Raw genomic sequence first — 21,124 nt, 5'->3', positions numbered from 1 at the left:
GGGTTTGGGGGTGTCTGGAGAGGGTGTGAGGGCATCTCCAGGGGGTTTGGGGAGGGTCTGGAGGGGTTTGGGGTGTCTGGGGAGGGTGTGAGGGCATCTCCAGGGGGTTTGGGGTGTCTGGAGAGGGTGTGAGGGCATCTCCAGGGGGTTTGGAGAGGGTCTGGAGAGGGTGTGAGGGCATCTCCAGGGGGTTTGGGGTGTCTGGGGAGGGTGTGAGGGCATCTCCAGGGGGTTTTGGGGTGTCTGGAGGGAGTTTGGGGTGTCTGGGGAGGGTGTGAGGGCATCTCCAGGGTGTTTGGGGGTGTCTCCAGGGGGTTTGGGGTTGTCTACAGGGGGCTTGGGGGGGGTCTGGAGGGGTTTGGGGTGTCTGGAGAGAGTGTGAGGGCATCTCCAGGGGGTTTGGAGAGGGTCTGGAGAGGGTGTGAGGGCATCTCAAGAGGGTTGGGGAGTCTTCAAGAGGTTGAGGACTATCTTGAGAGGGTTTGAGGGCATCTCCAGGGGGTTTGGGGGTGTCTCCAGGGGGTTTGAGGGGGGTCTGGAGGGGTTTGAGGTGTCTGGAGAGGGTGTAAGGGCATCTCCAGGGGGTTTGGGGGCATCTCCAGGGGGTTTGGGGGTGTCTCAAGGGGGTTTGAGGGGGGTCTGGAGGGGTTTGGGGTGTCGGGAGAGGGTTTGAGGGCATCTCCAGGGGGTTTGAGGGCATCTTAAGAGGACTGGGGACTCTTCAAGAGAGTTGAGGGTATCTTGAGAGGGTTTGAGGGCATCTCCAGGGGGTTTGGAGGTGTGTCCAGGGGGTTTGGGGGTGTCTCCAGGGGGTTTGAGGGCATCTCAAGAGGTTTGAGGGTGTCTTGAGGGGGTCTGGGGATGTCTTGAGAGGTTTGGGGGTGTCTTGAGAGGGTTTGAGGGCATCTCCAGGGGCTCTTGGGGTGCCTTCAGTGGTTTTGGGGCATCTCCAGGGGCATCTCTGGAGGATGGGGTGGACATGGCCATGGCCACCAACGAGGGATGGAGGTGACCGTGGCCAAGAGGAGATGACCATGGCCAGTGGGAGATGACCATGGCCACCTTTGTTGACCATGGCCAACGCAAGCTGACCGTGGCCATCTCCGTTGACCATGGCCAGTGGAAGATGACCATGGCCAACGCGAGCTGACCGTGGCCAACACAAGCTGACCATGGCCATCTCTATTGACCACGGCCAATGGGAGATGACCATGGCCAATGGGAGATGACCATGGACCATGACCAACTCCATTGACCATGGCCAACGCAAGCTGACCATGACCATCTCCGTTGACCATGGCCAATGGGAAATGACCATGACCATCTCCATTGACCATGGCCAATAGGAGATGACCATGGCCAACGCAAGCTGACCGTGGCCAATGGGAGATGACCACGGCCAATGGGAAATGACCATGGCCAATGGGAGATGACAATGACCACCTTTGTTGACCATGACCAACGCAAGCTGACCATGACCATCTCCATTGACCTTGGCCAATGGGAGATGACCATGACCATGACCATTGACCTTGGCCAATGGGAGATGACCATGACCATGTCAGCTGACCATGGCCAACACAAGTTGACCGTGGCCATCTTGGTTGACCACGGCCAATGGGAGATGACCATGACCATCTCCATTGACCACGGCCAACACAAAACCACCACACCCAACCCAACCCAACCCAACCCCCAGGTGCCACCACCACCTCCCACCTGTCCCCCTCCCACCAGGTCCACCCTCTCTTCTCCACCATCTACAACTCCATCTACTTCCTGGCCACGGCGGTGGAGGCCACGCGCCGCAGCGGCCGCTGGGTGATGGGCACCAGCGTGGCCGACCACGCCCGCGACTTCCAGCTCCAGGGCTTCTGCCAGACCTTCACCGTGGACCAGGACGGCGCCGTCTCGGTGCCCTACGTGGTGCTGGACACGGACGGCAAGGGCCACCACCTGTGGGCGGTCTACGGGCTGGAGCCGGGCACGCGCGGCCTCAGCTACCGCAGCCACAGCCCCCACTGGCCCCACAGCAACAGCCCGGCCACCGACGCCGGCTGCTGGTTCGACTCCGGCGCCATCTGCAACGGCGGTGAGCTGGGGCGGGCTGGTGGTGGGCGTGGTGGAGGTGGTGGACGTGGTTATGGGGTCTGCTGGGGTGGCACCGTGGTTGTGGATCAGTTGGGGTCATGGTGGCACCGTGGTGCAGGGTCTGCTGTGGTGGCACCGTGGTGATGGTGGCACCATGGAACTGGAATGGCTGTGGTGGAGGTGGTGGACGTGGTTATGGGGTCTGCTGGGGTGGCACTGTGGTTGTGGATCAGTTGGGGTCATGGTGGCACCGTGGTGCAGGGTCTGCTGTGGTGGCACCGTGGTCATGGTGCCACCATGGAACTGGAATGGCCGTGGTGGAGGTGGTGGACATGGTGCTGGGTCTACTGTGGTGGCACCGTGGTCATGGTGCCACCATGGTGCCCTCCATGGTCATGGTGGCACCATGGAGCTGGAATGGCCATGGTGGTGGTGGTGGACGTGGTTCCGGGTCAGCTGTGGTGGCACCGTGGTCATGGTGCCACCATGGTGCCCTCCATGGTCCTGGTGCCACCATGGAACTGGAATGGCCGTGGTGGAGGTGGTGGACGTGGTTATGGGGTCTGCTGGGGTGGCACCGTGGTTGTGGTGCCACCATGGTGCTGAACCAGCCATGGTCCCATCATGGTCATGGTGCCACCATGGAACTGGAATGGCCATGGTGGAGGTGGTGGACGTGGTTCTGGGTCTGCTGTGGTGGCACCGTGGTTCTGGATCAGTTGGGGTCATGGTGGCACCATGGTTCTGGGTCTGTTGTGGTGGCACCGTGGTCATGGTGCCACCATGGTCCCCTCCATGGTCCTGGTGCCACCATGGTGCTGGAATGGCCATGGTGGTGGTGGTGGTGGACGTGGTTATGGGGTCTGCTGTGGTGGCACCATGGCTGTGGTGCCACCATGGTGCCCTCCATGGTCATGGTGGCACCATGGAACTGGAATGGCCATGGTGGAGGTGGTGGACATGGTGCTGGATCTGCTGTGGTGGCACCGTGGTTGTGGTGCCACCATGGTGCCCTCCATGGTCCTGGTGCCACCATGGAACTGGAATGGCTGTGGTGGAGGTGGTGGACGTGGTTATGGGGTCTGCTGGGGTGGCACCGTGGTTCTGGATCAGTTGGGATCATGGTGGCACCGTGGTGCTGGGTCTGCTCTGGTGGCACCGTGGTGATGGTGCCACCATGGAACTGGAATGGCCGTGGTGGAGGTGGTGGACGTGGTTATGGGGTCTGCTGTGGTGGCACCGTGGTTCTGGTTAATTGGGGTCATGGTGGCACCGTGGTGCTGGGTCTGCTGTGGTGGCACCGTGGTTGTGGTGCCACCATGGTGCCCTCCATGGTCATGGGTGGCACCATGGAGCTGGAATGGCCATGGTGGTGGTGGTGGTACCACCATGGTTCTGGGTCTGCTGTGGTGGCACCGTGGTTTTTGTGCCACCATGGTGCTGGACCAGCCATGGTCCCATCATGGTCATGGTGCCACCATGGAACTGGAATGGCCGTGGTGGAGGTGGTGGACGTGGTTATGGGGTCTGCTGGGGTGTCACTGTGGTTATGGATCAGTTGGGATCATGGTGGCACCATGGTTCTGGGTCTGCTGTGGTGGCACCGTGGTTGTGGTGCCACCATGGTGCCCTCCATGGTCCTGGTGCCACCATGGTGCCCTCCATGGTCCTGGTGCCACCATGGAACTGGAATGGCCGTGGTGGTGGTGGTGGTACCACCATGGTTTTGGGTCTGCTGTGGTGGCACCATGGTTTTTGTGCCACCATGGTGCTGGACCAGCCATGGTCCCATCATGGTCATGGTGCCACCATGGTCACCCCTGACCATCTCTGGTCACCCCTGATCACTCTTGGTCACCCCTGTGGTCACTCGTGGTCACCCCGATCATCCCTGGTCACCCCTGTGGTCACCCCTGTGGTCACCACTGTGGTCACCCCTGTGGTCACTCCTGGCCACCCCTGTGGTCACCCCTGTGGTCAGCCCTGTGGTCACACCTGTGGTCACTCCTGTGGTCACTCCTGGTCACTCCTGGTCACTCCTGGTCACCCCTGTGGCCACCCCTGTGGTCACTCCTGTGGCCACCCCTGTGGTCACCCCTGTGGTCACCCCTGTGGTCACCCCTGGCCACCCCTGTGGTCACCCCTGTGGTCACCCCTGTGGTCACCCCTGTGGTCACTCCTGGTCACCCCTGTGGTCACCCCTGTGGTCACTCCTGGCCACCCCTGGTCACTCCTGGTCACCCCTGTGGTCACCCCTGTGGTCACCCCTGTGGTCACTCCAGGCCACCCCTGTGGTCACCCCTGTGGTCACCCCTGTGGTCACCCCTGTGGTCACCCCTGGCCACCCCTGTGGTCACCCCTGTGGTCACCCCTGTGGTCACTCCTGGTCACCCCTGTGGTCACCCCTGTGGTCACTCCTGGCCACCCCTGGTCACTCCTGGTCACCCCTGTGGTCACCCCTGTGGTCACTCCTGGCCACCCCTGGTCACTCCTGGTCACTCCTGGTCACTCCTGGTCACCCCTGTGGCCACCCCTGTGGTCACTCCTGTGGCCACCCCTGTGGTCACCCCTGTGGTCACCCCTGTGGTCACTCCTGGTCACACCTGTGGTCACCCCTGTGGTCACCCCTGTGGTCACTCCTGGCCACCCCTGTGGTCACCCCTGTGGTCACTGGTGGCCACCCCTGGTCACTGGTGGTCACTCCCATGCTCTCTCCCCAGGGATGGACGCCGGCTTCGTCTTCTTCCTCTTCCTCCTCATCGCCGCCCTCGGCGCGGCCGGCGCCGCCCTGGCCTGCCACATCAGGTGGGTGGCCCTGGTGGCCCTGGTGGCCCCATTGTCCCCAGTGTCCCCATTGTCCCCAGTGGCCCTGGTGGCCCCATTGTCCCCATTGTCCCCAGTGTCCCTGGTGTCCCCATTGTCCCCATTGTCCTCATTGTACCCAGTGTCCCTGGTGTCCATGGTGTCCCCATTGTCCCCCGTGGCCCTTGTGGCCCCTCAGCAGCCCCATGTCCCTGCCCTGGTGGCCCTGGTGTCCCCATTGTCCCCAGTGGCCCTGGTGTCCCCATTGTCCCCAGTGTCCCCAGTGTCCCTGGTGTCCCCATTGTCCCCAGTGTCCCCAGTGTCCCCAGTGGCCCTGGTGGCCCTGGTGTCCCCATTGTCCCCAGTGTCCCCAGTGGCCCTGGTGGCCCTGGTGTCCCCATTGTCCCCAGTGGCCCCATTGTCCCCAGTGTCCCTGGTGGTCCTGGTGTCCCCATTGTCCCCATTGTCCCCAGTGTCCCTGGTGGCCCCATTGTCCCCAGTGTCCCTGGTGTCCCTGGTGGCCCCATTGTCCCCATTGTCCCCAGTGGCCCTGGTGTCCCTGGTGTCCCTGGTGTCCCCAGTGTCCCCATTGTCCCCAGTGGCCCCAGTGGCCCTGGTGTCCCCATTGTCCCCATTGTCCCCAGTGGCCCCAGTGGCCCTGGTGGCCCCATTGTCCCCATTGTCCCCAGTGGCCCTGGTGTCCCCATTGTCCCCATTGTCCCCACTGGCCCTGGTGGCCCCTCAGCAGCCCCATGTCCCTGCCATGGTGGCCCTGGTGGCCCTGGTGGCCCTGGTGGCCCCTTGGTGGCTCTGTGTCCCTGCCCTGGTGGCCCCAGCAGCCCTGGTGGCCCTATTGTCCCCAGTGGCCCTGGTGGCAGCTCAATGTCCCCACTGTCCCTGGTGGCCCTGGTGGCCCCTCAGCAGCTCAGTGTCCCTGCCCTGGTGGCCCTGGTGGCAGCTGGGTGTCCCCACACTGGAGTGCTCCTGCTGCCCCCCCGTCCCTGCTGTCCACGCTGTCCCCAATGTCCCCCCAATGTCCCCCCAATGTCCCCAATGTCCCCAATGTCCCCCCAATGTCCCCTGGCTGTCCCTAATGTCCCAAATCCCCCCCAATGTCCCCAAAGTCCCCAATGTCCCCTGGCTGTCCCTAATGTCCCAAATCCCCCCCAATGTCCCCAAAGTCCCCAATGTCCCCTGGCTGTCCCTAATGTCCCAAATCCCCCCCAATGTCCCCAAAGTCCCCACCCACCCAATGTCCCTCAGTGTCCCCAATGTCTCTCAGTGTCCCCAATGTCCCCAGTGTCCCCAACCCCCCGTGTCCCCCCAGTGTCCCCACTGTCCCCCAGGTGCCGTATCCTGCAGGCTCAGCTCATGAAGGGCCCCCACTGTCCCCAACCCCCCCAGTGTCCTCTCAGTGTCCCCAATGTCCCCAATATCCCCAGTGTCCCCCCAGTGTCCCAAGTGTCCCCAGTGTCCCCAGTGTCCCCCCAGTGTCCCCAGTGTCCCCTCAGTGTCCCCACTGTCCCCCAGGCGCCGCCTCCTGCAGGCTCAGCTCATGAAGGGCCCCCACTGTCCCCACTGTCCCCAGTGTCCCCAGTGTCCCTCAGTGTCCCCAGTGTCCCCAGTGTCCCCTCAGTGTCCCCACTGTCCCCCAGGCGCCGCCTCCTGCAGGCTCAGCTCATGAAGGGCCCCAACAAAATCATCCTGACCATGGAGGACCTGACCTTCATCAACACCCAGAGCAGCAAGCAGGTGACACTGGGGACACGGGGACAGCAATGGGGACACTGGGGGCACGGGGACAGCAATGGGGACACTGGGGGCACGGGGACAGCGGGGACACTGGGGGCACTGGGGACAGCAACGGGGACAGTGGGGGCATTGGGGACAGCAACGGGGACACTGGGGGCACTGGGGACACTGGGGACATTGGGGACACTGGGGACATGGGGACAGTGGGGACACTGGGGGCACTGGGGACACGGGGACAGCAACGGGGACAGCGACGGGGACAGCAATGGGGACAGCGGGGGCATTGGGGACAGCAGGGACACTGGGGACACAGGGACAGCAACGGGGACAGTGGGGACACTGGGGACACTGGGGACACGGGGACAGCAACGGGGACAGCGACGGGGACACTGGGGGCACTGGGGACATTGGGGACACTGGGAACACTGGGGACGCGGGGAAACTGGGGACACGGGGACAGCAACGGGGACAGTGGGGACACTAGGGACAGCGGGGACATTGGGGACAGCGGGGACAGCAGGGACAGTGGGGGGACAGCAATGGGGACACTGGGGACACTGGGGACACTGGGGACATTGGGGATCTTAGGGACATTGGGGACAGTGGGGACATTGGGGGGATTTTGGACATAGGGGACACTGGGGGTGTTGGGGACACTGGGGACATTGGGGACACTGGGGGGATTGGGGGGGTTGGGGACACTGGGGACATTGGGGACAGCAGGGACAGCACTGGGGACATTGGGGACATTGGGGGTGTTGGGGACATTGGGGAGAGTGGGGACACTGGGGACATTGGGACAGCAATGGGGACATTGGGGACATTGGGGGATTTCAGACATAGGGGACACTGGGGACATTGGGGACAATGGGGACAGCAATGGGGACATTGGGGACAGTGGAAACAGCGGGGGACAATGGGGACACTGGGGACATTTGGAACATTGGGGACATTGGGGACATTTGGAACATTGGGGACATTGGGGACATTGGGGACAATGGGGACAATGGGGACATTTGGAACATTGGGGACATTGGGGACATTGGGGAGGAAAAAGGGGGGGACATCAGCAGGGACACTGGGGGGACACCCAGGGGGTCACGTCCCCGTGTCCTGAGGTGTCCCCAGGGCCAGGGAGGAGCTGGTGCGACCCCGTGGGTGACACCAGGGTGTCCCCACACCTGCGTGACCCCACGGTGACCTCTCCCAAGGGTCACCTGTCCCCTGGGTGACCCCAGGTGTCCCCATGGGTGCCCCATGGGTGATCCCCATGACCCCAGGATGACCCTGGTGACCCAAATGACCCAAATAACCCCAATGACCCCTGTGTGACCCCGATGACCCCTGTGTGACCCCAGTGTCCCCTCCCACAGGTGAGCAGCAGCCAGGCCAGCCTGGCCGGACAGAGCGGGGGTGTGACCCCAATGACCCCAGGGTGACCCCAATGACCCCGATGACCCCTGTGTGACCCCGATGACCCCCGTGTGACCCCAGTGTCCCCTCCCCAGGTGAGCAGCAGCCAGGCCAGCCTGGCCGGACAGAGCGCAGGTGACACCCGCAGCGCCCCCGGCAGCGCCGCCCCCGGCCCCGACACCTCCAACGTGGCCGTGGCCGAGGTGAGGCCCCGCCCCCTGCCCCGCCCTCCCCGCCTGGCCCCGCCCCCTCCTGCTCCTCCCCCCCTCCCCCCTCCCCTCCCCCCCTCCCCACCCACGGGGGCGACAAGGCGAGGCCACCTCGAGGGGACAGCGGGGACCCCGGCTTGGGGACCCCGGCCCCGCCCCCCGGGCAGTGATTGACAGGTGATCCACGCCCCAGGGCAATGATTGACAGCTGATCTCAATTCCCCGGGCAGTGATTGACAGGTGATCCACGCCCCTGGGCGATGATTGACAGCTGATCTCAATCCTCGGGGTGATGATTGACAGCTAAACTCAATTCCCTGGGCAATGATTGATAGGTGATCCACTCCCCTGGGCGATGATTGACAGGTGATGTCAATCCTCAGGGTGATGATTGACATCTAACCCCCACCCCCCGGGCAATGATTGACAGCTGATCTCAATCCCCTGGGCAATGATTGACAGGTGATCCACACCCCTGGGCTATGATTGACAGCTGATCCCAATTCCCTGGGCAATGATTGACAGATGATCTCAGCCCTCGGCAATGATTAACAGCTGATCTCAATCCTCGGGGTGATGATTGACATCTAACCCCCACCCCCTGGGCGATGATTGACAGCTGATCTCAATCCCCTGGGCAATGATTGACAGCTGATTTAAATCCCCTGGGCAGTGATTAACAGGTGATCTCAGCCCCTGGGCGATGATTGACACCTGATCTCAATCGCCTGGGCAGTGATTGACAGGTGATTTCAGCCCCTGGGTGATGATTGACAGCTGATCTAAATCCCCTGGGCAGTGATTGACAGGTGATCTCAGCCCCTGGGTGATGATTGACAGCTGATCTCAATCCCCTTGCAATGATTGACAGCTGATCTAAATCCCCTGGGCAGTGATTGACAGGTGATCTCAGCCCCTGGGTGATGATTGACACCTGATCTCAATCCCCTGGCAATGATTGACAGCTGATCTCAATCTCCTGGGTGATGATTGACAGCTGATTTCACCCACTGGGTGTTGATTGACAGTTAATTCTCACACCCCTGAGGCGATGATTGACAGCTGATTCTGGCTCCACCCCTGAGAGATGATTGACAGCTGATCCCAGCTCCCCTGGGTGCTGATTGACAGCTGTGCCCCATCATGGGCAATGATTGACAGCTGGCCCCTCCACTGGACTGTGATTGACAGCTGGCCCCGCCCCCGGCATTGATTGACAGCTGATCCCCTTTCTGGGGTGATGATTGACAGCTGGCCCAGCCCCGGGCAATGATTGACAGCTGGCCCCACCCCTAGCAGTGATTGACAGCTGATCCCCGTTCTGGGGTGATGATTGACAGCTGTCCCCGCCCCCGGCAGTGATTGACAGCTGTCCCCGCCCCCGGGCAGTGACTGACAGCTGATCCCCTTCTAGGGTGGTGATTGACAGCTGGCCCCGCCCCCGGCAATGATTGACAGCTGATCCCTGTTCTGGGGTGATGATTGACAGCTGGCCCCGCCCCCGGGCAGTGATTGACAGCTGTCCCCGCCCCCGGCAGTGATAGACAGCTGATCCCCGTTCTGGGGTGATGACTGACAGCTGTCCCCGCCCCTAGCAGTGATTGACAGCTGTCCCCGCCCCCGACAGTGATTGACAGCTGTCCCCGCCCCCGGCAGTGATTGACAGCTAATCCCTGTTCTGGGGTGATGATTGACAGCTGTCCCCGCCCCCGGTAGTGATTGGCAGCTGTCCCCGCCCGCCGGCAGTGATTGGCAGCTGATCCCCACCCCATAGCAATGATTGGCAGCTGTCCCCGCCCCCGGGCAGTGATTGGCAGCTGATCCCCACCCCATAGCAATGATTGGCAGCTGTCCCCGCCCCCGGCAGTGATTGGCAGCTGATCCCCACCCCATAGCAATGATTGGCAGCTGTCCCCGCCCCGGGGCAGTGATTGGCAGCTGATCCCCACCCCATAGCAATGATTGGCAGCTGTCCCCGCCCCCGGCAGTGATTGGCAGCTGATCCCCACCCCATAGCAATGATTGGCAGCTGTCCCCGCCCCGGGGCAGTGATTGGCAGCTGATCCCCACCCCATAGCAATGATTGGCAGCTGTCCCCGCCCCCGGCAGTGATTGATTGACAGTTGGCCCCGCCACCGGCAGTGATTGACAGCTGCTTTCCCGCAGGACCCCGCGGGGGGCAGCAGGAACCTGCCCCTGCTGCTGCTGCTGTTTAACCAGCAGGGCCTTGTCGCCTCCGTGCAGGTAAGCGCCAAACCCGCCCCGAGTCACCCCAAAACTGCCCTGGCACCCCAAAACTGCCCTGAGTCACCCCAAAACTGCCCCGAGTCACCCCAAAACTGACCTGAGTCACCCCAAAACTGACCTGAGTAACCCCAAAACTGCCCTGAGCCACCCCAAAACTGCCCTGAGTCACCCCAAAACTGACCCCGACACCCCAAAACTGCCCCGAGTCACCCCAAAACTGCCCTGAGCCACCCCAAAACTGCCCTGAGTCACCCCAAAACTGACCCCAGGCACCCCAAAACTGCCCTGAGCCACCCCAAAACTGCCCTGAGTCACCCCAAAACTGCCCTGAGCCACCCCAAAACTGACCCCGGCACCCCAAAACTGCCCACAGGCACCCCAAAACTGCCCTGAGTCACCCCAAAACCGACCCCGGCACCCCAAAACTGCCCTGAGTCACCCCAAAACTGACCCCGACACCCCAAAACTGCCCTGAGTCACCCCAAAACTGACCTGAGCCACCCCAAAACTGCCCTGAGCCACCCCAAAACTGACCCCGGTAACCCAAAACTGACCTGAGCCAACCCAAAACTGCCCTGAGTCACCCCAAAACTGCCCTGAGTCACCCCAAAACTGCCCTGAGCCACCCCAAAACTGACCTGAGTCACCCCAAAACTGCCCTGAGCCACCCCAAAACTGCCCTGAGTCACCCCAAAACTGTCCCCGGCACCCCAAAACTGCCCTGAGCCACCCCAAAACTGCCCTGAGTCACCCCAAAACTGCCCTGAGCCACCCCAAAACTGCCCTGAGTCACCCCAAAACTGACCTGAGCCACCCCAAAACTGCCCTGAGTCACCCCAAAACTGCCCTGAGCCACCCCAAAACTGACCTGGCACCCCAAAACTGACCTGAGCCACCCCAAAACTGACCCCGGCACCCCAAAACTGCCCTGAGCCACCCCAAAACTGACCTGAGTCACCCCAAAACTGACCTGAGCCACCCCAAAACTGCCCTGAGCCACCCCAAAACTGACCTGAGTCACCCCAAAACTGCCCTGAGCCACCCCAAAACTGCCCTGAGCCACCCCAAAACTGACCTGGCACCCCAAAACTGCCCTGTGTCACCCCAAAACTGCCAAAGTCACCCCAAAACTGACCTGAGCCGCCCCAAAACTGACCTGAGTCACCCCAAAACTGCCCTGAGCCACCCCAAAACTGACCCCGGCACCCCAAAACTGCCCTGAGTCACCCCAAAACTGCCCTGAGTCACCCCAAAACTGCCCTGAGCCACCCCAAACCCGCCCTGAGCCACCCCAAACTGACCTGAGTCACCCCAAAACTGACCCCAGGCACCCCAAAACTGACCCCGACACCCCAAAACTGCCCTGAGCCACCCCAAAACTGACCTGAGCCACCCCAAAACTGACCTGAGTCACCCCAAAACTGACCTGAGTCACCCCAAAACTGCCCTGAGCCACCCCAAAACTGACCTGAGCCACCCCAAACTGACCTGAGTCACCCCAAAACTGCCCTGAGTCACCCCAAAACTGACCTGAGCCACCCCAAAACTGCCCTGAGTCACCCCAAAACTGACCCCAGGCACCCCAAAACTGACCCCGGCACCCCAAAACTGCCCTGAGTCACCCCAAAACTGCCCTGAGTCACCCCAAAACTGACCTGAGTCACCCCAAAACTGCCCTGAGCCACCCCAAAACTGCCCTGAGTCACCCCAAAACTGACCCCGGCACCCCAAATCCGCCCTGAGCCACCCAAAACCTGCCAAAGTCACCCCAAAACTGCCCTGAGTCACCCCAAAACTGCCTTGAGTCACCCCAGAACTGATCCCAGCACCCCAAAACTGCCCTGAGCCACCCCAAAACTGACCCCGGCACCCCAAAACCGACCTGAGTCACCCCAAAACTGACCTGAGTCACCCCAAAACTGACCTGAGTCACCCCAAAACTGCCCTGAGTCACCCCAAAACTGACCTGAGTCACCCCAAAACTGACCTGAGTCACCCCAAAACTGCCCTGAGTCACCCCAAAACCCCCCAAAGTCACCCCAAAATTGCCCTGAGTCACCCCAAAACTGACCTGAGTCACCCCAAAACTGACCTGAGTCACCCCAAAACTGCCCTGAGTCACCCCAAAACTGACCTGAGTCACCCCAAAACTGCTCTGAGTCACCCCAAAACTGACCTGAGCCACCCCAAAACTGCCCTGAGCCACCCCAAAACTGCCCTGAGTCACCCCAAAACTGCCCTGAGCCACCCCAAAACTGACCCCGGCACCCCAAAACTGACCTGAGTCACCCCAAAACTGCCCCGGCACCCCAAAACTGACCTGAGCCACCCCAAAACTGACCCCGGCACCCCAAAACTGACCTGAGCCACCCCAAAACTGCCCTGAGCCACCCCAAAACTGCCCTGAGTCACCCCAAAACTGCCCTGAGTCACCCCAAAACTGACCTGAGCCACCCCAAAACTGACCTGAGCCACCCCAAAACTGCCCTGAGCCACCCCAAAACTGACCTGAGTCACCCCAAAACTGCCCTGAGTCACCCCAAAACTGGCCTGAGCCACCCCAAAACTGCCCTGAGTCACCCCAAAACTGACCTGAGCCACCCCAAAACTGACCTGAGCCACCCCAAAACTGACCCCGGCACCCCAAAACTGCCCTGAGTCACCCCAAAACTGCCCTGAGCCACCCCAAAACTGCCCTGAGTCACCCCAAAACCGCCCTGAGTCACCCCACAACTGCCCTGAGCCACCCCAAAACTGACCCAGGCACCCCAAAACTGACCTGAGTCACCCCAAAACTGCCCTGAGCCACCCCAAACTGACCTGAGCCACCCCAAAACTGCCCTGAGTCACCCCAAAACTGACCTGAGTCACCCCAAGACTGCCCTGAGCCACCCCAAAACTGACCTGAGCCACCCCAAAACTGACCTGAGCCACCCCAAAACTGACCTGAGCCACCCCAAAACTGATCCCGGCACCCCAAAACTGCCCTGAGCCACCCCCAAACTGCCCTGAGCCACCCCAAAACTGACCTGAGCCACCCCAAAACTGACCTGAGTCACCCCAAAACTGACCCCGGCACCCCAAAACTGACCTGAGTCACCCCAAAACTGCCCTGAGTCACCCCAAAACTGACCTGAGTCACCCCAAAACTGCCCTGAGTCACCCCAAACTGACCTGAGTCACCCCAAAACTGACCTGAGCCACCCCAAAACTGACCTGAGTCACCCCAAAACTGCCCTGAGTCACCCCAAACTGACCTGAGTCACCCCAAAACTGACCTGAGCCACCCCAAAACTGACCCCGGCACCCCAAAACTGCCCTGAGTCACCCCAAAACTGACCTGAGCCACCCCAAAACTGACCTGAGACACCCCAAAACTGCCCTGAGTCACCCCAAAACTGACCTGAGCCACCCCAAAACTGCCCTGAGCCACCCCAAAACTGCCCTGAGTCACCCCAAAACTGCCCTGAGTCACCCCAAAACTGCCCTGAGTCACCCCAAAACTGACCTGAGCCACCCCAAAACTGACCTGAGTCACCCCAAAACTGCCCTGAGCCACCCCAAAACTGACCTGAGTCACCCCAAAATTGATCCCGGCACCCCAAAACTGCCCTGAGCCACCCCAAAACCGACCTGAGCCACACCAAAACTGACCTGAGTCACCCCAAAACTGACCTGAGTCACCCCAAACCCGCCCTGAGCCACCCCAAAACTGACCTGAGTCACCCCAAAACTGCCCTGAGTCACCCCAAAACTGCCCTGAGTCACCCCAAAACTGACCCCAGGCACCCCAAAACTGCCCTGAGTCACCCCAAAACTGACCCCGGCACCCCAAAACTGACCTGAGCCACCCCAAAACTGCCCTGAGTCACCCCAAAACTGCCCTGAGTCACCCCAAAACTGACCTGAGTCACCCCAAAACTGCCCTGAGCCACCCCAAAACTGACCCCGGCACTCCAAAACTGCCCTGAGCCACCCCAAAACTGCCCTGAGCCACCCCAAAACTGACCTGAGTCACCCCAAAACTGACCTGAGTCACCCCAAAACTCCCCTGAGCCACCCCAAAACTGCCCTGAGTCACCCCAAAACTGACCTGAGTCACCCCAAAACTGCCCTGAGCCACCCCAAAACTGCCCTGAGCCACCGCAAAACTGACCTGAGTCACCCCAAAACTGACCCCGGCACCCCAAAACTGCCCTGAGTCACCCCAAAACTGCCCTGAGCCACCCCAAAACTGACCTGAGTCACCCCAAAACTGACCCCAGGCACCCCAAAACTGACCTGAGCCACCCCAAAACTGACCCCGGCACCCCAAAACTGCCCTGAGTCACCCCAAAACTGACCTGAGCCACCCCAAAACTGCCCTGAGCCACCCCAAAACTGACCCTGGCACCCCAAAACTGCCCTGAGCCACCCCAAAACTGACCTGAGCCACCCCAAAACTGCCCCGAGTCACCCCAAAACTGACCCCGGCACCCCAAAACTGCCCTGAGTCACCCCAAAACTGCCCTGAGCCACCCCAAAACTGCCCCGAGTCACCCCAAAACTGACCCCGGCACCCCAAAACTGCCCTGAGTCACCCCAAAACTGCCCTGAGCCACCCCAAAACTGACCTGAGTCACCCCAAAACTGCCCTGAGCCACCCCAAAACTGACCCCGGCACCCCAAAACTGACCTGAGCCACCCTAAAATTGACCCCGGCACCCCAAAACTGCCCTGAGTCACCCCAAAACTGCCCTGAGTCACCCCAAAACTGACCCCGGCACCCCAAAACTGACCTGTGCCACCCCAAAACTGCCCTGAGCCACCCCAAAACTGACCTGAGTCACCCCAAAACTGACCGCGGCACCCCAAAACTGCCCTGGGCCACCCCAAAACTGACCTGAGTCACCCCAAAACTGACCTGAGCCACCCCAAAACTGCTCTAAGCCACCCCAAAACTGCCCTGAGTCACCCCAAAACTGACCCCGGCACCCCAAAACTGACCCCGGCACCCCAAAACTGAACCCAGGCACCCCAAAACTGACCTGAGTCACCCCAAAACTGACCCCGGCACCCCAAAACTGACCTGAGCCACCCCAAATCTGACCTGAGCCACCCCAAAACTGCCCTGAGTCACCCCAAAACTGCCCTGAGCCACCCCAAAACTGCCCTGAGCCACCCCAAAACTGCCCTGAGTCACCCCAAATCTGACCTGAGCCACCCCAAAACTGCCCTGAGTCACCCCAAAACTGCCCTGAGCCACCCCAAAACTGCCCTGAGTCACCCCAAAACTGACCTGAGCCACCCCAAAACTGCCCTGAGTCACCCCAAAACTGACCCCGGCACCCCAAAACTGACCTGAGTCACCCCAAAACTGACCTGAGCCACCCCAAAACTGCCCTGAGTCACCCCAAAACTGACCCCGGCACCCTAAAACTGCCCTGAGTCACCCCAAAACTGACCTGAGTCACCCCAAAACTGCCCTGAGTCACCCCAAAACTGCCTTGAGACACCCCAAAACTGACCTGAGTCACCCCAAAACTGACCCCAGGCACCCCAAACCCCCCAAAGTCACCCCAAACTGCCCTGAGTCACCCCAAAACTGACCTGAGTCACCCCAAAACTGCCCTGAGCCACCCCAAAACTGCCCTGAGTCACCCCAAAACTGCCCTGAGTCACCCCAAAACTGCCCTGAGCCACCCCAAAACTGACCTGAGCCACCCCAAAACTGCCCTGAGCCACCCCAAACTGACCTGAGTCACCCCAAAACTGCCCTGAGCCACCCCAAAACTGACCTGAGTCACCCCAAAACTGCCCTGAGTCACCCCAAAACTGACCCCGGCACCCCAAAACTGACCTGAGTCACCCCAAAACTGACCTGGCACCCCAAAACTGCCCTGAGCCACCCCAAAACTGACCCCGGCACCGCAAAACTGCCCTGAGCCACCCCAAAACTGCCCTGAGTCACCCCAAAACTGACCCCGGCACCCCAAACCCGCCCCGAGTCACCCCAAAACTGCCCTGAGCCACCCCAAAACTGACCTGAGTCACCCCAAAACTGACCTGAGCCACCCCAAAACTGCCCTGAGCCACCCCAAAACTGCCCTGGCACCCCAAAACTGCCCTGAGCCACCCCAAAACTGCCCTGAGTCACCCCAAAACTGACCTGAGTCACCCCAAAACTGACCCCGGCACCCCAAAACTGACCTGAGCCACCCCAAAACTGACCTGAGTCACCCCAAAACTGCCCTGAGCCACCCCAAAACTGCCCTGAGCCACCCCAAAACTGACCCAGGCACCCCAAAACTGACCTGAGTCACCCCAAAACTGACCCAGGCACCCCAAAACTGACCTGAGTCACCCCAAAACTGACCTGAGGCACCCCAAAAATGCCCAGAGTCACCCCAAAACTGCCCTGAGCCACCCCAAAACTGCCCTGAGCCACCCCAAAACTGACCTGAGTCACCCCAAAACTGACCTGAGCCACCCCAAAACTGATCCCGGCACCCCAAAACTGACCTGAGTCACCCCAAAACTGACCTGAGTCACCCCAAAACTGACCTGAGCCACCCCAAAACTGACCTGAATCACCCCAAAACTGCCCTGAGTCACCCCAAAACTGCCCTGAGCCACCCCAAAACTGACCCCGGCACCCCAAAACTGCCCTGAATCACCCCAAAACTGACCTGAGTCACCCCAAAACTGCCCTGGCACCCCAAAACTGCCCTGAGTCACCTCAAAACTGCCCTGAGCCACCCCAAAACTGCCCTGAGCCACCCCAAAACTGCCCTGAGCCACCCCAAAACTGACCCCGGCACCCCAAAACTGCCCTGAGTCACCCCAAAACTGACCTGAGTCACCCCAAAACTGACCCCGGCACCCCAAAACTGTCCTGAGTCACCCCAAAACTGACCTGAGCCACCCCAAAACTGACCTGAGTCACCCCAAAACTGACCTGAGTCACCCCAAAACTGCCCTGAGCCACCCCAAAACTGACCTGAGTCACCCCAAAACTGACCCCGGCACCCCAAAACTGCCCTGAGTCACCCCAAAACTGACCTGAGTCACCCCAAAACTGACCTGAGTCACCCCAAACTGCCCTGAGCCACCCCAAAACTGACCTCAGCCACCCCAAAACTGCCCTGAGTCACCCCAAAACTGCCCTGAGTCACCCCAAAACTGACCTGAGTCACCCCAAAACTGACCTGAGTCACCCCAAAACTGACCCCGGCACCCCAAAACTGCCCTGAGCCACCCCAAAACTGACCTGAGCCACCCCAAAACTGACCTGAGCCTCCCCAAAACTGCCCTGAGCCACCCCAAAACTGACCTGAGCCACCCCAAAACTGACCTGAGCCACCCCAAAACTGACCCCAGGCACCCCAAAACTGCCCTGAGTCACCCCAAAACTGACCTGAGCCACCCCAAAACTGACCCCGGCACCCCAAAACTGCCCTGAGCCACCCCAAAACTGCCCTGAGCCACCCCAAAACTGCCCTGAGCCACCCCAAAACTGACCTGAGCCACCCCAAAACTGACCTGAGTCACCCCAAAACCCCCCAAATTCACCCCAAACCCCCTCCCCCCCACAGGGTGACTGGGTGTGGCTGAAGAAGTTCCCAGGTGACCAACACACGGAGGTGAAACCGGCCACCAAGCTGACCTTCTGCAAGGTGGGGACACTGGGGACACCGGGGGGGGTTGGGGACATTGGGGACATTATGGGGGTTGGGGACATTGGGGGGGTTGGGGACATTGGGGACACCGGGGGGGGTGGGGACATTGGGGACACCGGGGGGGGGCTGGGGACACTGAGGGGGGCTGGGGACATTGGGGACACCGGGGGGGGTTGGGGACACTGGGGGGTTGGGGACATTGGGGACACCAGGGGGGGCTGGGGACACTGGGGACATTGTGGGGGTTGGGGACACTGGGGGGGTTGGGGATATTGGGGACATTATGGGGGTTGGGGACATTGGGGGGGTTGGGGACATTGGGTACACTGGGGGACATGGGGACATCCGAGGGGGGTTGGGGACACTGGGGACATTGGGGGACATTGGGGGGGTTGGGGACATTATGGGGGCTTGGGGACAATGGGGACATCCAGGGGGGTTGGGGACACCAAAGGCCTTGGGGGCATTGGAAGGACATGGGGACACTGGGGACATTGTGGGTGTTGGGGACATTGGGGACATTGGGGGGGTTGGGGACATTGGAGGGGCTTGGGGACATCCGGGGGGGGGTTGGGGACATTGGGGACACTGGGGACACTGGGGGGGGCTTGGGGACATTGAGAGGTCTTGGGAACATGATTGGATCGTCCCCACCCCATGCCGGTGTCCCCTCCTGGTGTCCCCTCCTGGTGTCCCCTCCCTGTCCCCATGTCCCCATCCAATCCCCTTGTCCCCCTCCCCGTGTCCCCTCCCTGTCCCCGTGTCCCCTCCTGGTGTCCCCTTCCTGTCCCCCGGGTGTCCCCTCCTGGTGTCCCCTTGGTGTCCCCTCACTGTCCCCTCTCCGTGTCCCCTCCCTGTCTCTGTGTCCCCTCCCGGTGTCCCCTGTTCCCTCGGTGTCCCCTCCTGCTCTCCCCTTGGTGTCCCCTCCCTGTCCCCCGGGTGTCCCCTCGGTGTCCCCTCCCTGTCCCCCTCCCTGTCCCCTGGGTGTCCCCCGTGTGTCCCCTCCGTGTCCCCCGTGTGTCCCCTGGGTGTCCCCCGCGTGTCCCCTGGGTGTCCCCCGTGTGTCCCCTCCCGGTCTCCCCTCGGTGTCCCCTCCCTGTCCCCCGTGTGTCCCCTCCCTGTCCCCCTGTGTGTCCCCTCCCTGTCCCCTCCCTGTCCCCTCGGTGTCCCCTCCCTGTCCCCTTGGTGTCCCCTGGATGTCCCCTTGGTGTCCCCTCCCTGTCCCCCGTGTGTCCCCTCCCTGTCCCCTCCCTGTCCCCCGTGTGTCCCCTCCCTGTCCCCTGTGTGTCCCCTTGGTGTCCCCTGGATGTCCCCTTGGTGTCCCCTCCCTGTCCCCCGTGTGTCCCCTCCCTGTCCCCTTGGTGTCCCCTCCCTGTCCCCCGTGTGTCCCCTCCCTGTCCCCTTGGTGTCTCTTGGTGTCCCCTCCCTGTCCCCTGTGTGTCCCCTCCCTGTCCCCCGTGTGTCCCCTCCCTGTCCCCCGGGTGTCCCCTTGGTGTCCCCTCCCTATCCCCTCTCCCTGTCCCCCTTGGTGTCCCCTCCCTGTCCCCCGTGTGTCCCCTCCCTGTCCCCTCCCTGTCCCCTTGGTGTCTCTCGGTGTCCCCTCCCTGTCCCCTGGATGTCCCCTTGGTGTCCCCTGCGTGTCCCCTTCCGGTCTCCCCTTGGTGTCCTCTCCTGCTGTCCCCTTGGGGTCCCTCGGTGTCCCTTTGGTGTCCCCTCCCTGTCCCCCGTGTGTCCCCTCCCTGTCCCCTTGGTGTCTCTCGGTGTCCCCTCCCTGTCCCCTGGGTGTCCCCTGGGTGTCCCCTCCTGGTCTCCCCTTGGTGTCCCCTCCCTGTCCCCTGGGTGTTCCCCGTGTGTCCCCTCCCTGTCCCCTTGGTGTCCGCTCCCTATCCCCTCTCCATGTCCCCTCCCTGTCCCCTGTGTGTCCCCTTGGTGTCCCCTCCCTGTCCCCTCTCCCTGTCCCCTTGGTGTCCCCTGGGTGTCCCCTCCCTGTCCCCTCCCTGTCCCCTTGGTGTCTCTCGGTGTCCCCTCCCTGTCCCCTGGGTGTCCCCTCCCTGTCCCTCGTGTGTCCCCTCCCTGTCCCCTTGGTGTCCCCAGCTGCGGGACCTGCGCCACGAGAACGTGAACCTGTTCCTGGGCTTCTTCCACGACTGCGGCATCTTCGCCATCGTGTCGGAGCACTGCTCGCGCGGCTCGCTGGAGGACCTGCTGCGCAACCAGGACATGAAGCTCGACTGGATGTTCAAGTCCTCGCTGCTCATCGACCTCATCAAGGTGACCGCCAGCTGGCCTCGGTGGTGGCCACGGTGGTGGCCACGGTGGTCCCGGAGTGGTCATTGGGGTGGTGGTGGCCATGGTGGTGGCCTTGGTGGCCTGGTGGTTATGGGAGTGGTCATTGGGGTGGTGGTGGCCATGGTGGTGGCCATGGGGTGGTCATGGCCGTGGTGGTGGTCATGGTGGCCAGCTGGCCTCGGTGGTGGCCACGGTGGTGGCCACGGTGGTCCCGGAGGGGTCATTGGGGTGGTGGTGGCCATGGTGGTGGCCTTGGTGGTCTGGTGGCCATGGTGGTGGCCATGGGGTGGTCATGGCCGTGGTGGTGGTCATGGTGGCCTGGTGGCCTCGGTGGCGGCCATGGTGGTGGCCATGGTGGCCTGTTGGTCATGGATGTGGTCATTGGGGTGTGGCCATGGGTGTGGTCTTGGTGGTCTGGTGGCCTCGGTGGTGGCCATGGTGGTGGCCTTGGTGGCCACGGTGGTCCCGGAGGGGTCATTGGGGTGGTGGTGGCCATGGTGGTGGCCTTGGTGGCCTGGTGGTTATGGGAGTGGTCATTGGGGTGGTGGTGGCCATGGTGGTGGCCTTGGTGGCCTGGTGGTTATGGGAGTGGTCATTGGGGTGGTGGTGGCCATGGGTGTGGTCTTGGTGGCCTGGTAGCCATGGTGGTGGCCATGGTGGCCT

At 61.8% G+C, this 21,124-nt stretch overlaps 1 protein-coding gene across 1 annotated transcript in view; it reads left to right on the top strand.

The window, feature by feature from the left end:
- The window catches only part of GUCY2D (guanylate cyclase 2D, retinal), a gene marked incomplete at its 5' end in the record, with an annotated part of 53,256 nt that overhangs the window by 2,952 nt on the left and 29,180 nt on the right, over nucleotides 1–21,124 (top strand). Inside the window, 7 exons of the mRNA XM_059837542.1 lie at nucleotides 1,738–2,092; nucleotides 4,812–4,896; nucleotides 6,549–6,645; nucleotides 8,154–8,261; nucleotides 10,434–10,511; nucleotides 18,089–18,169; nucleotides 20,267–20,443. Coding sequence (XP_059693525.1) covers nucleotides 1,738–2,092; nucleotides 4,812–4,896; nucleotides 6,549–6,645; nucleotides 8,154–8,261; nucleotides 10,434–10,511; nucleotides 18,089–18,169; nucleotides 20,267–20,443 — 981 coding nt within the window. The remainder of the gene's footprint in view (nucleotides 1–1,737; nucleotides 2,093–4,811; nucleotides 4,897–6,548; nucleotides 6,646–8,153; nucleotides 8,262–10,433; nucleotides 10,512–18,088; nucleotides 18,170–20,266; nucleotides 20,444–21,124) is intronic.

Source organism: Haemorhous mexicanus, unplaced genomic scaffold, assembly GCF_027477595.1.
Source record: "Haemorhous mexicanus isolate bHaeMex1 unplaced genomic scaffold, bHaeMex1.pri scaffold_150_ctg1, whole genome shotgun sequence".
In the NCBI taxonomy this organism is placed as follows: domain Eukaryota; kingdom Metazoa; phylum Chordata; class Aves; order Passeriformes; family Fringillidae; genus Haemorhous; species Haemorhous mexicanus.
This window is presented reverse-complemented; position numbering and strand designations above follow the sequence as displayed.